The 15,843-nt window shown below is 40.4% G+C and overlaps 3 protein-coding genes across 3 annotated transcripts; all 3 read left to right on the top strand.

Annotated features, from left to right (window-relative positions):
• Positions 1-3,527: 3,527 nt before the first annotated feature.
• LOC137198118 (apolipoprotein A-IV-like) lies at positions 3,528-4,817 on the top strand. The gene is made up of 4 exons (XM_067611778.1): positions 3,528-3,580; positions 3,710-3,751; positions 3,874-4,024; positions 4,144-4,817. Exons 2-4 carry the CDS (start codon positions 3,718-3,720, stop codon positions 4,721-4,723), a joined length of 765 nt encoding a protein of 254 aa, XP_067467879.1. The 5' UTR covers positions 3,528-3,580; positions 3,710-3,717; the 3' UTR covers positions 4,724-4,817.
• A 3,493-nt stretch (positions 4,818-8,310) lies between these two features.
• Positions 8,311-9,581, top strand: LOC137198488 (apolipoprotein A-IV-like). Its single transcript, XM_067612368.1, has 4 exons — positions 8,311-8,363; positions 8,474-8,515; positions 8,638-8,788; positions 8,908-9,581. Exons 2-4 carry the CDS (start codon positions 8,482-8,484, stop codon positions 9,485-9,487), a joined length of 765 nt encoding a protein of 254 aa, XP_067468469.1. The 5' UTR covers positions 8,311-8,363; positions 8,474-8,481; the 3' UTR covers positions 9,488-9,581.
• A 2,790-nt stretch (positions 9,582-12,371) lies between these two features.
• Positions 12,372-13,693, top strand: LOC137198487 (apolipoprotein A-IV-like). The gene is made up of 4 exons (XM_067612367.1): positions 12,372-12,455; positions 12,585-12,626; positions 12,749-12,899; positions 13,019-13,693. Exons 2-4 carry the CDS (start codon positions 12,590-12,592, stop codon positions 13,596-13,598), a joined length of 768 nt encoding a protein of 255 aa, XP_067468468.1. The 5' UTR covers positions 12,372-12,455; positions 12,585-12,589; the 3' UTR covers positions 13,599-13,693.
• The last annotated feature ends 2,150 nt before the right edge of the window (positions 13,694-15,843 follow it).

Below are 15,843 nucleotides of genomic sequence, written 5' to 3'. Positions count from 1 at the left end.
GTTCAGTGTTTTCAGTGTCTTAATCACAAAGCAAAAGTTGGGTCAGGTTTTCATAGAGGAGTGGTTCCTTTCTCAACAATTTAGTTCAAGGACTGCACTCATAAAGCTCCACTAACAATAAAATACAAACACTAGAGACACAATTTTATGATTCATCAAGAGTCAGTGTACATTTGTGCAGGATCATCTCACTCAGGAGACTAGGGGTTGTGTCAGAATAAAAATACATTATTCGGCAAAGCACAAATGGTGGGTTTTTTATGAATATTTGTTTCATACAAATATTTTAAAAGCAGGTCTCAACGAGCAGAGTCACATCCACCTGCTACATGACATACGTTTCCTAATTTGGACATCAGTCCCGGAGTTGGGGGTGTTCCCCAGAGATAAAGCTGAGCTACTAACTCAAACAAAGTTCTCCCAAGGGACTCTCCATAACCTGTTGTTTCCTTTCTCCTTTCCACAAAGTTAGGTTGTAAGAAATAGGCAATAAATGAAAAGTGCAAAGCAATAATTGCCTTTGAAGTTCCTCCCAACACATTACACAGTGTGCTGTCTGTGTGTTATGGGTGTATAAATAGGTAGAGGTCTGCCTGCAATAAGGCAATGAGTAAAGTTTTAGCTCAGTAGTCAGTGCAGTCGTCTATGATCTGGGAGACTCCAGTTCGAGACCCAGTTTGGGGACCTCCTTTGTAAGATAATTTATTCATGAACACTTATTGTAATACTTTAATTTTCTAAAATTAAAAGCGTAATCAAAACAAAAACAGGATTTTAAAGCCTCTCTCCTCTTTTATTCAAATACAAATACAAATAATTTTGCTGCCTCAACAAATATAGATACAAATAAAAATACCGGGCCCTCTGCACATGCCTACAGGAGACACTCTTTGACCTATAGAGGGTTATTGTGTGTTATGTCATGTGATGGTGTCTGTTGGAAACCAGCTCTTAATGCTGATTCTGCCTGTGGTTCCTGTACCTCTAATACTGAACTTAGCCCTGAATTAACAGAGGAATTTCTGACTTATTTTGTTAAAAAGGAGGAGAATATTAGGACTCAGATCTTTTCAGACACGTGTGTCCTATCTGTCCCCAACTCAAACTGTGCAGTGCTGACCCAATTTCAGCCAATTTCCCTTTCAGTCCTAGAAACTACTGTCTCTCATATTAAATACTCTTCCCAGCTTGATATTATTCACTCTAAATTTTAAAAGACGTATTGCCCATCGTCATTCCCTGCATTTAACAATTATTAATTGCTCCTTGGCCATTAGTATTTTCCTTTTTCTTTTAAACATGTAATTGTGCAAACTATGTTAAATAAACCTAATCTTGACACGCGGAACCTAGGCAATAACTGACCTATTTCTAAAATATCTTTCTTATGTAAGGTGTTGGAGAAAGTTATTCCCTCTAGCCTCTCAACTGATTGCTTATATAAATGTTAACAGCATTTTTGATAACTATCAGTCTGGTTTAGAGCTCTAAACAATACTGAGACTTAGTTAAGGTGACAAATGACTTACTCCCTGCTGCAGATAAAGTTGAAAGCTCCATTCTGATCCTGCTAGACCTGAGTCTGGCCTTTGATACAGTAGACCACTCCATCCTTCTACAGCATCTTAAAACTTGGGTTGGTCTAAAGGGGTCTGCTCTCAACTTATTATCTGTCTAATAGAACCTTTTCTGATGCTGTTGGGAATTCCCCATCTTCTGTTTCCCAGTTTACTCATGGTGTTACTCAAGGGTCAATCTTGGGTCCGTTACTGTTCTTCATTTATGTGCTGCCCTTTGGTCAGGTCATTAATAAGCATAATGTGCAATACCTTTGTTATACTGACGACACGCTGTTATATGTCACTTTACAATCCACTAATCATAGCAGCCTAACCCAACTTATCGCCTGCTTCTAATATCACTTGCTGGACTTCTCAAAATGTTCTCAAACTTAACAATGACAAAACAGAAATGATCTTGTTTGCCACACCCAATTCTTTCAGTCAGGTTGTTGGCAATCTAGGAGCCCTCTCACATAACATTTAGCCAACTGCAAGAAATTTGTGTCTTTTATTTGATTTGGGCCTTTGTTTTGATCACCAAGTTAAGAAGGTTGTTCAATTATGTCTCAACTTAAGTTCATTTCAAAAGTTAGATCCTTCATATCCTTTGAGGATTTACACAGGGTTGTCCATGCCTGTATATTTTCTCATTTAGATTTCGGTAATGCCGTCTACACAGGTATTACTCAGGCCATCCTCTATTGCCTTCAACTGATTCAAAGTACCGCTGCTAGAATTATCACTGGTTCAAGAAAACAAGATCATATAACTTAAATTCTGGCCTTCCTACATTGGCTTCTTGTTCATTTTCACATTGATTTTTGAATTTTACTGTTGACCTTCAAGGCTTTACATGACCAGACCCCTAATTGTATCAAAGATCTCTTGACCCCTTATGTGCCTGCTTGGCTGATAGTGGTTTCCTGGTGGTTCCCAGAGCCCAGCTAGTGACTCAGGGCTATCAGGCTTTTGCAGTCCGGGCTCCCAAACTCTGGAATGACTTAGATGCCAAGATTAGGTTTATAAAATCTATCACTGCTTTTAAATCTCTTCATTTTTCCTAGATGGGACCCAAATTTTTTCGGAAGCCATCGACAGCATAGGAGTAGGGTGTAGTTATTGGATTTGCTGCTAGGTAGCGTATGCCTACAGCTTGGTGAAACAAAAATTGGGACTGAAAGGGTGAAGATTCACCACTGTGGAAGAAATCCAGGAAGACACGCAGGAGGCTCTTGACATGGTGACAAAAGATGACAACAGGAAATGTTTTCAGGATTAGGAGAAGCAGTGGGACAAGTCTATCGCATCTAAAGGAGAGTAGTTTGAAGGGGATTAGAAAGGTACTATTGAAAGATTTATAATGACACTTGCAGATATTTTTTGCAGGTATTCTTAAAGTTTTTGTGACTAAAACTCACCAAATGCACATAGCAGTGGCAGAAAACACTCATATGTGTAGATTTTAAAGGTAGCAAGGAATAATACAATATAATATTTTGTTGTTCAGTTTGGGGGACTTGCTACCTCTGGTATGATATAGAAAGTGATGGTTTAAAGAGTTAAATTAGGTTCCTGGTTGAAAAGGTTGGTTCCTTTTTTTGCCACTAAGGGCAAAAAGGTCATTGCTAATTGTTCAGTTTTTTCATTAAAATAAAATTTCAAATGCAGTACTTTTCCTGTACTCCAGTTTTTCTATTAAAATGATTGTATAGCCATTTTGAAGGATTTCAAAACCCTTTTGCCCAGTAGCTTTCTGTGTAACTGCTTAATGTGATGCTGTTTAAAGCAAAGTATAAACCTTTGCTCCACTCATTCTGATGCAAAAACAAAATTTCACAGGACAAAGAAGCAATGACACAATATACGACGTGGAGTGACAGCAGTGACAGAAATCTGTCCAGCAGGGCAACCAGAGGAGGACTTTGCTCTTCAATATGACTATAAAACGTCTGAACGGGCGTCTGCACAACAGAAGCCATCAGACTCAGAGTCAAGAAGAGACGAGCTGCCTCTGCAAGGTAAAACATCTTCTTATTATAAAACATTTTTCAATTTTCAAATCCAAGAGTAATCCAATTTTCCAATTTTCCAATCATGGTAAGAGTAGACTGTTTTTTAAATTGTACTTATGTTTCTTCATCCAACAGATTCAATCATGAAGGTCCTTGTGGTTCTCGCACTTTTCTCTGGTGAGTGAATATTTGTCTTGGAGAGTTTGGATCCATGTTAAAGCATAACTGGTGAATAAATGTTTGGTTTCTATTTGTTTTCTACTCTAACCTATGTGCTGAACCTACTGTTTTATCCACAGTTTGCAATGCCGACATCCTGTGGCAGGAGCCGCCCAAGACCAGTCTGGACATGGTGAAAGATGCTTTCTGGGACTACGTTGCCAAGGCAACACACACCGCTGAGGACTCTCTGGAGAGGATCAGACAGTCTGAGCTGGGACAGGAAGTCAAGTAAGAGTCAATGTGATAAAGAATCAGTGATTAAAGTTGTATATAAATAAATCTATATGTGTATATATGTATAAATAAATGTTTCTGTTTAATAAGTGCTTATTGTTTCTTTCTGACAGCACCAAGATCTCTCAGAGCGCTGATACAGTGAACCAGTACATCGTCACTCTGCGTACTCAGGTGGCTCCTCTGACTCAGGACTTCATGACTCAGTTCTCCCAGGAGGCCGAGCAGCTGAAGGCCCGTCTGGAGAAGGATCTGACCGCCGTGAGCACTGCCCTGCAGCCCTTTGCCGAGCAGCTGGTGGCTGACCTCCAGAGGCAGGTGGAGGACCTGAAGAAGGAAGCCGCCCCCTACGCAGAGTCCATGGACCCAGAGGCCCTGAAGGCCGTCCTGCTGCAGAAGACCCAGGAGCTGAGGGGAGAGCTGGATAAGAAAGTGACTGAGCTGCAGGCCCAGATGGTCCCCTACACTGAGGAGATGAAGCAGAAGTTGGAGCAGAGTGTGGATGAGTTTCAGAAGAGCATGATGCCCCTGGCCCAGAGCTTCCAGACCCAGCTGACCCAGAAAACCCAGGAGCTCCAGCAGAGTCTGACTCCCTACGGAGAGGAGCTGAAGGCCAAGCTGGACGCCAGCGCTCAGGACCTGCAGGCTCAGCTGACTACTCTCTGGGAGTCTTTCACTCAGAAGACCCAGTAAGCAGACTATCCTATGTCTATCCAGCCTCTAATCACCAAATATTTATTGTATCTGTAACCAATGTATATTTTATTTAATAAAAACTTGACAATCAGTTCAGTGTTTTCAGTGTCTTAATCACAATGCAAGAGTTGGGTCAGGTTTTCACAGAGGAGTGGTTCCTTCCTCAACAATTTAATTCAAGGATTGCACTCATAAAGCTCCACTTACAATAAAATACAAACAGTGTACATTTGTGCAGGATCATCTCACTCAGGAGACTAGGGGTGAGTCCGAATAAAAATACATTTTTCGGCAAAGCACAAATCGTGGGTTTTTTACGAATATTTGTTTCATACAAATATTTTAAAAGCAGGTCTCAACGAGCTGAGTCATATCCACCTGCTACATGACATACGTTTCCTAATTTGGACATCAGTCCCGGAGTTGGGGGTGTTCCCCAGAGATAAAGCTGAGCTACTAACTCACACAAAGTTCTCCTAAGGGACTCTCCATAACCTGTTGTTTCCTTTCTCCTTTCCACAAAGTTAGGTTGTAAGAAATAGGCAATAAATGAAAAGTGCAAAGCAATAATTGCCTTTGAAGTTCCTCCCAACACATTACACAGTGTGCTGTCTGTGTGTTATGGGTGTATAAATAGGTAGAGGTCTGCCTGCAATAAGGCAATGAGTAAAGTTTTAGCTCAGTAGTCAGTGCAGTCGTCTATGATCTGGGAGACTCCAGTTTGAGACCCAGTGTGGGGACCTCCTTTGTAAGATAATTTATTCATGAACACTTATTGTAATACTTTAATTTTCTAAAATTAAAAGCGTAATCAAAACAAAAACAGGATTTTAAAGCCTCTCTCCTCTTTTATTCAAATACAAATACAAATAATTTTGCTGCCTCAACAAATATAGATACAAATAAAAATACCGGGCCCTCTGCACATGCCTACAGGAGACACTCTTTGACCTATAGAGGGTTATTGTGTGTTATGTCATGTGATGTTGTCTGTTGGAAACCAGCTCTTAATGCTGATTCTGCCTGTGGTTCCTGTACCTCTAATACTGAACTTAGCCCTGAATTAACAGAGGAATTTCTGACTTATTTTGTTAAAAAGGAGGAGAATATTAGGACTCAGATCTTTTCAGACACATGTGTCCTATCTGTCCCCAACTCAAACTGTGCAGTGCTGACCCAATTTCAGCCAATTTCCCTTTCAGTCCTAGAAACTACTGTCTCTCATATTAAATACTCTTCCCAGCTTGATATTATTCACTCTAAATTTTAAAAGACGTATTGCCCATCGTCATTCCCTGCATTTAACAATTATTAATTGCTCCTTGGCCATTAGTATTTTCCTTTTTCTTTTAACATGCAATTGTGCAAACTATGTTAAATAAACCTAATCTTGACACACTGAACCTCAGCAATTACTGACCTATTTCTAAAATATCTTTCTTATGTAAGGTGTCAGAGAAAGTTATTCCCTCTAGCCTCTCAACTGATTGCTTATATAAATGTTAACAGCATTTTTGATAACTATCAGTCTGGTTTAGAGCTCTAAACAATACTGAGACTTAGTTAAGGTGACAAATGACTTACTCCCTGCTGCAGATAAAGTTGAAAGCTCCATTCTGATCCTGCTAGACCTGAGTCTGGCCTTTGATACAGTAGACCACTCCATCCTTCTACAGCATCTTAAAACTTGGGTTGGTCTAAAGGGGTCTGCTCTCAACTTATTATCTGTCTAATAGAACCTTTTCTGATGCTGTTGGGAATTCCCCATCTTCTGTTTCCCAGTTTACTCATGGTGTTACTCAAGGGTCAATCTTGGGTCCGTTACTGTTCTTCATTTATGTGCTGCCCTTTGGTCAGGTCATTAATAAGCATAACGTGCAGTACCTTTGTTATGCTTACGACACGCTGTTATATGTCACTTTACAATCCACTAATCATAGCAGCCTAACCCAACTTACCGCCTGCTTCTAATATCACTTGCTGGACTTCTCAAAATGTTCTCAAACTTAACAATGACAAAACAGAAATGATCTTGTTTGCCACACCCAATTCTTTCAGTCAGGTTGTCGGCAATCTAGGAGCCCTCTCACATAACATTTAGCCAACTGCAAGAAATTTGTGTCTTTTATTTGATTTGGGCCTTTGTTTTGATCACCAAGTTAAGAAGGTTGTTCAATCATGTCTCAACTTAAGTTCATTTCAAAAGTTAGATCCTTCATATCCTTTGAGGATTTACACAGGGTTGTCCATGACTGTATATTTTCTCATTTAGATTTTGGTAATGCCGTCTACACAGGTATTACTCAGGCCATCCTCTATTGCCTTCAACTGATTCAAAGTACCGCTACTAGAATTATCACTGGTTCAAGAAAACAAGATCATATAACTTCAATTCTGGCCTCCCTACATTGGCTTCTTGTTCATTTTCACATTGATTTTTAAATTTTACTGTTGACCTTCAAGGCTTTACATGACCAGACCCCTAATTGTATCAAAGATCTACTGACCCCTTATGTGCCTGCTTGGCTGATAGTGGTTTCCTGGTGGTTCCCAGAGCCCAGCTGGTGACTCAGGGCTATCAGGCTTTTGCAGTCCGGGCTCCCAAACTCTGGAATGACTTAGATGCCGAGATTAGGTTTATAAAATCTATCACTGCTTTTAAATCTCTTCATATTTCCTAGATGGGACCCAAATTTTTTCGGAAGCCATCGACAGCATGGGAGTAGGGTGTAGTTATTGGATTTGCTGCTAGGTAGCGTATGCCTACAGCTTGGTGAAACAAAAATTGGGACTGAAAGGGTGAAGATTCACCACTGTGGAAGAAATCCAGGAAGAAATGCAGGAGGCTCTTGACATGGCGACAAAAGATGACAACAGGAAATGTTTTCAGGATTAGGAGAAGCAGTGGGACAAGTCTATCGCATCTAAAGGAGAGTAGTTTGAAGGGGATTAGAAAGGTACTATTGAAAGATTTATAATGACACTTGCAGATATTTTTTGCAGGTATTCTTAAAGTTTTTGTGACTAAAACTCACCAAATGCACATAGCAGTGGCAGAAAACACTCATATGTGTAGATTTTAAAGGTAGCAAGGAATAATACAATGTAATATTTTGTTGTTCAGTTTGGGGGACTTGCTACCTCTGGTATGATATAGAAAGTGACGGTTTAAAGAGTTAAATTAGGTTCCTGGTTGAAAAGGTCGGTTCCTTTTTTTGCCACTAAGGGCAAAAAGGTCACTGCTAATTGTTCAGTTTTTTCATTAAAATAAAATTTCAAATGCAGTACTTTTCCTGTACTCCAGTTTTTTTTTATTAAAATAATTGTATAGCCATTTTGAAGGATTTCAAAACCCTTTTGCCCAGTAGCTTTCTTTGTAACTGCTTAACGTGATGCTGTTTAAAGCAAAGTATAAACCTTTGCTCCACTCATTCTGATGCAAAAACAAAATTTCACAAGACAAAGAAGCAATGACACAATATACGACGTGGAGTGACAGCAGTGACAGAAATCTGTCCAGCAGGGCAACCAGAGGAGGACTTTGCTCTTCAATATGACTATAAAACGTCTGAACGGGCGTCTGCACAACAGAAGCCATCAGACTCAGAGTCAAGAAGAGACGAGCTGCCTCTGCAAGGTAAAACATCTTCTTATTATAAAACATTTTTCAATTTTCAAATCCAAGACTAAATTCATGGTAAGAGTAGACTGTTTTTTAAATTGTACTTGGGTTTCTTCATCCAACAGATTCAATCATGAAGGTCCTTGTGGTTCTCGCACTTTTCTCTGGTGAGTGAATATTTGTCTTGGAGAGTTTGGATCCATGTTAAAGCACAACTGCTGAATAAATGTTTGGTTTCTATTTGTTTTCTACTCTAACCTCTGTGCCGAACCTACTGTTTTATCCACAGTTTGCAATGCCGACATCCTGTGGCAGGAGCCGCCCAAGACCAGTCTGGACATGGTGAAAGATGCTTTCTGGGACTACGTTGCCAAGGCAACACACACCGCTGAGGACTCTCTGGAGAGGATCAGACAATCCGAGCTGGGACAGGAAGTCAAGTAAGAGTCAATGTGATAAAGAATCAGTGATTAAAGTTGTATATAAATAAATCTATATGTGTATATATGTATAAATAAATGTTTCTGTTTAATAAGTGCTTATTGTTTCTTTCTGACAGCACCAAGATCTCTCAGAGCGCTGATACAGTGAACCAGTACATCGTCACTCTGCGTACTCAGGTGGCTCCTCTGACTCAGGACTTCATGACTCAGTTCTCCCAGGAGGCCGAGCAGCTGAAGGCCCGTCTGGAGAAGGATCTGACCGCCGTGAGCACTGCCCTGCAGCCCTTTGCCGAGCAGCTGGTGGCTGACCTCCAGAGGCAGGTGGAGGACCTGAAGAAGGAAGCCGCCCCCTACGCAGAGTCCATGGACCCAGAGGCCCTGAAGGCCGTCCTGCTGCAGAAGACCCAGGAGCTGAGGGGAGAGCTGGATAAGAAAGTGACCGAGCTGCAGGCCCAGATGGTCCCCTACACTGAGGAGATGAAGCAGAAGTTGGAGCAGAGTGTGGATGAGTTTCAGAAGAGCATGATGCCCCTGGCCCAGAGCTTCCAGACCCAGCTGACCCAGAAAACCCAGGAGCTCCAGCAGAGCCTGACTCCCTACGGAGAGGAGCTGAAGGCTAAGCTGGACGCCAGCGCTCAGGACCTGCAGGCTCAGCTGACTGCTCTCTGGGAGTCTTTCACTCAGAAGACCCAGTAAGCAGACTATCCTATGTCTATCCGGCCTCTAATCACCAAATATTTACTGTATCTGTAACCAATGTATATTTTATTTAATAAAAACTTGACAATCAGTTCAGTGTTTTCAGTGTCTTAATCACAATGCAAGAGTTGGGTCAGGTTTTCATAGAGGAGTGGTTCCTTTCACAACAATTTAGTTCAAGGACTGCACTCATAAAGCTCCACTAACAATAAATAGGTAGAGGTCTGCCTGCAATAATGTGATGAGTAAAGTTTTAGCTCAGTAGCCAATGCAGTCGTCTATATGTGGGAAACTCCAGTTCGAGACCCAGTGTGGGGACCTCCTTCATAAGGTAGTTTATTCATGAACACTTATTGTAACACTTTAATTTTCTAAAATTAAAAGCATAATAAAAACAAAAACAGGATTTTAAAGCCTCTCTCCTCTTTTATTCGAATACAAATACAAATAATTTTGCTGCGTCAATAAATATAGATACAAAAACAAATACATTAACTACATCAATTACATTAAGAATTACAATGAGCCCACTGCCCATACATAAAAACCTCTGCTTTATGTCAATAAAACATTGACAGAAATTAATTTAATTAATTTAAACCAAATTGGTAAAGGTGCCACACATTCTAAAAGCCATACTTATGATCTGGTCCTCACCAGTGGTTTTCTCCCCATGACTGTGAACCTCATTGACTTTTATGTCTCAGATTATAAAACCATTGTTTTTAATGTTCCTTTATCTCCTCCCACTGGTGAGCCTTGTGCCACTGTCCTGTTACATGTTCTCAATGCTGATTCTGCTTGTGAAGCTTTCTCCAATACCTTAACCTCAAGCTCATTTATGCAGCAACAGTGCCCGGATGTTCTGACTAATTCTTTCAACACTGCCTGCCTCTCTATCTTTGATCATATTCCCCCTCTTAAAATCAGAAAGAAAAAGTATAATCCTTCTCCATGACTCATTGAGCACACTCGGGCCCTTAAGAGACAATGAAGAAAAGATGAACGTATATGGAAAGCTAATAGGCCACAAGTCTCCCTTGACATCTTAAGAAGTCACATGGTCAACTATCAGACTGCTGTTAAAGAGGCAAGATCAGCCAATTTCTCCAGTTTGATTTCCAGTAATTCCTGTAACTTGAGATTTATTTAAGGTTATTGATTTTGCGTTCTGTGAACAGTTCTTCCACCTCTAATACTGAACTTAGCCCTGAATTAATGGAGGAATTACTGACTTCTTTTGTTAAAAAGGTGGAGAATATTAGGACTCAGATCTTTTCAGACAAGTGTGTCCTGTCTGTCCCCAACTCAAACTGTGCAGTGTTGACCCAATTTCAGCCAATTTCCCTCTCAGTCCTAGAGCCCACTGTCTCTCATATTAAATACTCTTCCCAGCTTGATATTATTCACCCTAAACTTTTAAAAGACGTATTGCCCAATGTCAGTCCCTACATCTTATCAATTATTGGCCATTAGTATTTTTTCTTTTAAACATGCAATTGTGCAAACTATGTTAAATAAACCTAATCTTGACATGCTGAACCTCAGCAATTACTGACCTATTTCTAAAATATCTTTCTTATGTAAGGTGTTGGAGAAAGTTATTCCCTCTAGCCTCTCAACTGATTGCTTATATAAATGTTAACAGCATTTCCGATAAGTATCAGTCTGGTTTAGAGCTCTAAACAGTACTGAGACTTAGTTAAGGTGACAAATGACTTACTCCTTGCTGCAAATGAAGGTGACAGCTCCATTCTGGTTCTGCTAGACCTGAGTGTGGCCTCTGATACAGTAGACCACTCCATCCTTCTACAGCATCTTAAAACTTGGGTTGGTCTAAAAGGGTCTGCTCTCAACTTATTATCTGTCTAATAGAACCTTTTCTGATGCTATTGGGAATTCCCCATCTTCTGTTTCCCAGTTCACTCATGGTGTCCCTCAGGGGTCAATCTTGGGTCCGTTACTGTTCTTCATTTATATGCTGCCCTTTGGTCAGGTCATTGAAAAGCTTAATGTGCAGTACCATTGTTATGCTGACGACACCCAGTTATATGTCCCTTTACAATACGCTAATCATAGCAGCCTAACCCAACTTATCGCCTGCCTTTCTGGACTTCTCAAAACTTCCTTAAACTTAACAATGACAAAACAGAAATTATCTTGTTTGCCACACCCAATTCTTTCAGTCAGATAGGCTGCAATCTTGGAGCCCTCTCACATAACATTAAGCCAACTGCAAGAAATGTGTGTGTTTTATTTGATTCTGGTCTTTGTTTTGATGACCAACTTAAGAAGGTTGTTCAATCATGTTTCTTTCAACTTAAGTTAATTTCAAAAGTTAGATTATTCATATCCTTTGAGGATTTACACAGGGCTCATTTAGATTTCAGTAATGCCTTCTACACTCATATGTGTAGATTTTAAAGGTAACGAGGAATAATACAATATAATATTTTGTTGTTCAGTTTGGGGGACTTGCTACCAAAGTGACAGTTTAAAGAGTTAAATTAGGGAACCTGTTCGAAAAGGTTGCTTCCTTTTTTTTGCCACTAAGGGCAAAAAGGTCATTGCTAATTGTTCAGTATTTTTTCATTAAAATAAAATTTCAAATGCAGTACTTTTCCTGTACTCCAGTTTTTCTATTAAAATGATTGTATAGCCATTTTGAAGGATTTCAAAACCCTTTTGCCCAGTAGCTTTCTGTGTAACTGCTTAACGTGATGCTGTTTATAGCAAAGTATAAACCTTCGCTCCACTCATTCTGATGCAAAAACAAAATGTCACAGGACAAAGAAGCAATGACACAATATATGACGTGGAGTGATAGCAGTGACAGAAATCTATCCAGCAGGGCAACCAGAGGAGGACTTTGCTCTTAAATATGATTATAAAACGTCTGAACGGGCATCTGCACAACACAAGCCATCAGACTCAGAGTCAAGAAGAGACGAGCTGCCTCTGCAAGGTAAAACATCTTCGTATTATAAAACATTTTTCAATTTTCAAATCCAAGAGTAATCCAATTTTCCAATTTTCCAATCATGGTAAGAGTAGACTGTTTTTTAAATTGTACTTATGTTTCTTCATCCAACAGATTCAATGATGAAGGTCCTTGTGGTTCTCGCACTTTTCTCTGGTGAGTGAATGTTTGTCTTTGAGAGTTTGGATCCATGTTAAAGCACAACTGCTGAGTAAATGTTTGGTTTCTATTTGTTTTCTACTCTAACCTCTGTACTGAATCTTCTGTTTTATCCACAGTTTGCAATGCCAACATCCTGTGGCAGGAGCCGCCCAAGACCAGTCTGGACATGGTGAAAGATGCTTTCTGGGACTACGTTGCCAAGGCGACACACACTGCTGAGGACTCTCTGGAGAAGATCAGACAGTCTGAGCTGGGACAGGAAGTCAAGTAAGAGTCAATGTGATTAAGAAACACTTACTGAAGTCTTATATAAATTAATCTATATGTGTATATATGTATAAATAAATGTTTCTGTTTAATAAGTGCTTATTGTTTCTGTCTGACAGCACCAAGATCTCTCAGAGCGCTGATACAGTGAACCAGTACATCGTCACTCTGCGTACTCAGGTGGCTCCTCTGACTCAGGACTTCATGACTCAGTTCTCCCAGGAGGCCGAGCAGCTGAAGGCCCGTCTGGAGAAGGATCTGACCGCCGTGAGCACTACCCTGCAGCCCTTTGCCGAGCAGCTGGTGGCTGACCTCCAGAGGCAGGTGGAGGACCTGAAGAAGGAAGCCGCCCCCTACACAGAGTCCATGGACCCAGAGGCCCTGAAGGCCGTCCTGCTGCAGAAGAGCCAGGAGCTGAGGGGAGAGCTGGATAAGAAAGTGACCGAGCTGCAGGCCCAGATGGTCCCCTACACTGAGGAGATGAAGCAGAAGTTGGAGCAGAGTGTGGATGAGTTTCAGAAGAGCATGATGCCCCTGGCCCAGAGCTTCCAGACCCAGCTGACCCAGAAAACCCAGGAGCTCCAGCAGAGCCTGACTCCCTACGGAGAGGAGCTGAAGGCTAAGCTGGACGCCAGCGCTCAGGACCTGCAGGCTCAGCTGACTGCTCTCTGGGAGTCTTTCACTCAGAAGACCCAGTAAGCAGACTATCCTATGTCTATCCAGCCTCTAATCACCAAATATTTACTGTATCTGTAACCATTGTAGATTTTATTTAATAAAAACTTGACAATCAATCAGTTCAGTGTTTTCAGTGTCTTAATCACAATACAAAGGTTATGTCAAGTTATCACAGAGGAGTGGTTCATTTCTCAACAATTTAGTTTAAGGATTGCATTCATAAAATTCCACTAGCAATAAAACACAAACACAGAGACACAATTTTATGATTCATCATGAGTCAGTGTACATTTGTGCAGGATTATCTCACTCAGGAGATGCTCTTTGTCCTACAGAGGGTTATTTTGTGTTATGTCATTTGATGGTGTCACACTCTGCTGGAGTGCCCATGAGCAACACACAAAGCCAACACCAGAAGGATCGGTGAATTCTATTTGTTTTCTGTGCTCAGTCTTACTTTAAACTAGAAAAAACGAAAGACAAATGGATATATCAGTGCTCACTTTAAGGTTTTGGCAATATTTGTATTAGTTCCTAACTTAAATGCCAATAACATCCAATATGTAAGAATTACAATGAGCACACTGCCTGTACAGTCTCTCTGCTTTATGTCAATAAAACATTGACAAAAATGAATTTAATTAATTCAAACCAAATTGTTAAAGGTGCCACACATTCTAAAGGCCATACTTTAGATCTGGTCCTCACCAGTGGTTTTCTCCCCATGACTGTGAACCTCATTGACTTTTATGTCTCAGATTATAAAGCCATTGTTTTTAATGTTCCTTTATCTCCTCCCACTGGTGAGCCTTGTGCCACTGTCCTGTTACATGTTCTCAATGCTGATTCTGCTTGTGAAGCTTTTTCCAATACCTTAACCTCAAGCTCATTTATGCAGCAACAGTGTCCGGATGTTCTGACTAATTCTTTCAATACTGCCTGCCTCTCTATCTTTGATCATATCCCCCCTCTTAAAATCAGAAAGAAAAAGTATAATCCTTCTCCATGACTCATTGAGCACACTCGGGCCCTTAAGAGACAATGAAGAAAAGATGAACGTATATGGAAAGCTAATAGGCCACAAGTCTCCCTTGACATCTTAAGAAGTCACATGGTCAACTATCAGACTGCTGTTAAAGAGGCAAGATCAGCCAATTTCTCCAGTTTGATTTCCAGTAATTCCTGTAACTTGAGATTTATTTAAGGTTATTGATTCTGCGTTCTGTGAACAATTCTTCCACCTCTAATACTGAATTTAGCCCTGAATTAATGGAAGAATTTCTTACTTATTTTGTTAAAAAGGTGGAGAATATTAGGACTCCGATTGTTCCAGACAAGTGTGTCCTGTCTGTCCCCAACTCAAACTGTGCAGTGTTGACCCAATTTCAGCCAATTTCCATCTCAGTCCGAGAAACCAGTCTCTCATATTAAATACTCTTCCCAGCTTGATATTATTCACTCTAAACTTTTAAAAGACATATTGCCCACTGTCATTCCCTGCATCTTATCAATTATTGGCCATTAGTTTTAGCCTTTTTCTTTTAAACATGCAATTGTGCAAACTATGTTAAATAAACCTAATCTTGACCTGCTGAACCTCAGCAATTACTGACCTATTTCTAAAATATCTTTCTTATGTAAGGTGTTGAAGAAGAAAGTTATTCCCTCTAGCCTCTCAACTGATTGCTTAAATAAATGTTAACAGCATTTCCGATAAGTATCAGTCTGGTTTAGAGCTTTACACAATACTGAAACAGATGACAAATGACTTACTCCCTGCTTCAGATAAAGGTGAAAGTGCCATTCTGGTTCTGCTAGAACTGAGTGTGGCCTTTGATACAGTAGACCACTCCATCCCTCTACAGTGTCTTAAAACTTGGGTTGGTCTAAAAGGGTCTGCTCTCAACTTATTATCTGTCTAATAGAACCTTTTCTGATGCTGTTGGGAATTCCCCATCTTCTGTTTCCCAGTTTACTCATGGTGTCCCTCAGGGGTCAATCTTGGGTCCGTTACTGTTCTTCATTTATACGCTGCCCTTTGGTCAGGTCATTAAGAAGTATAATGTGCAGTACCATTGTTATGCTGTTGACACCCAGTTATATGTCTCTTTACAATCCACTAATCATAGCAGCCTAACCCAACTTATCGCCTGCCTTTCTGGACTTCTCAAAACTTCCTCAAACTTAACAATGACAAAACAGAAATTATCTTGTTTGCCGCACCCAATTCTTTCAGTCAGATAGGCTGCAATCTTGGAGCCCTCTC

This window comes from Thunnus thynnus, chromosome 15 (genome assembly GCF_963924715.1).
Source record: "Thunnus thynnus chromosome 15, fThuThy2.1, whole genome shotgun sequence".
Lineage (NCBI taxonomy): Eukaryota > Metazoa > Chordata > Actinopteri > Scombriformes > Scombridae > Thunnus > Thunnus thynnus.
This window is presented reverse-complemented; position numbering and strand designations above follow the sequence as displayed.

Excerpts from the sequence above, each read along its gene's own strand:
- LOC137198488 (XM_067612368.1), top strand. The coding sequence starts at position 8,482 with ATGAAGGTCCTTGTGGTTCTCGCACTTTTCTCTG. Across the intron at positions 8,516-8,637 it reads GGTTCTCGCACTTTTCTCTG|TTTGCAATGCCGACATCCTG; the intron begins GTGAGTGAATAT and ends TTTTATCCACAG. Across the intron at positions 8,789-8,907 it reads GAGCTGGGACAGGAAGTCAA|CACCAAGATCTCTCAGAGCG; the intron begins GTAAGAGTCAAT and ends TCTTTCTGACAG.
- LOC137198118 (XM_067611778.1), top strand. The coding sequence starts at position 3,718 with ATGAAGGTCCTTGTGGTTCTCGCACTTTTCTCTG. Across the intron at positions 3,752-3,873 it reads GGTTCTCGCACTTTTCTCTG|TTTGCAATGCCGACATCCTG; the intron begins GTGAGTGAATAT and ends TTTTATCCACAG. Across the intron at positions 4,025-4,143 it reads GAGCTGGGACAGGAAGTCAA|CACCAAGATCTCTCAGAGCG; the intron begins GTAAGAGTCAAT and ends TCTTTCTGACAG.
- LOC137198487 (XM_067612367.1), top strand. The coding sequence starts at position 12,590 with ATGATGAAGGTCCTTGTGGTTCTCGCACTTTTCTCTG. Across the intron at positions 12,627-12,748 it reads GGTTCTCGCACTTTTCTCTG|TTTGCAATGCCAACATCCTG; the intron begins GTGAGTGAATGT and ends TTTTATCCACAG. Across the intron at positions 12,900-13,018 it reads GAGCTGGGACAGGAAGTCAA|CACCAAGATCTCTCAGAGCG; the intron begins GTAAGAGTCAAT and ends TCTGTCTGACAG.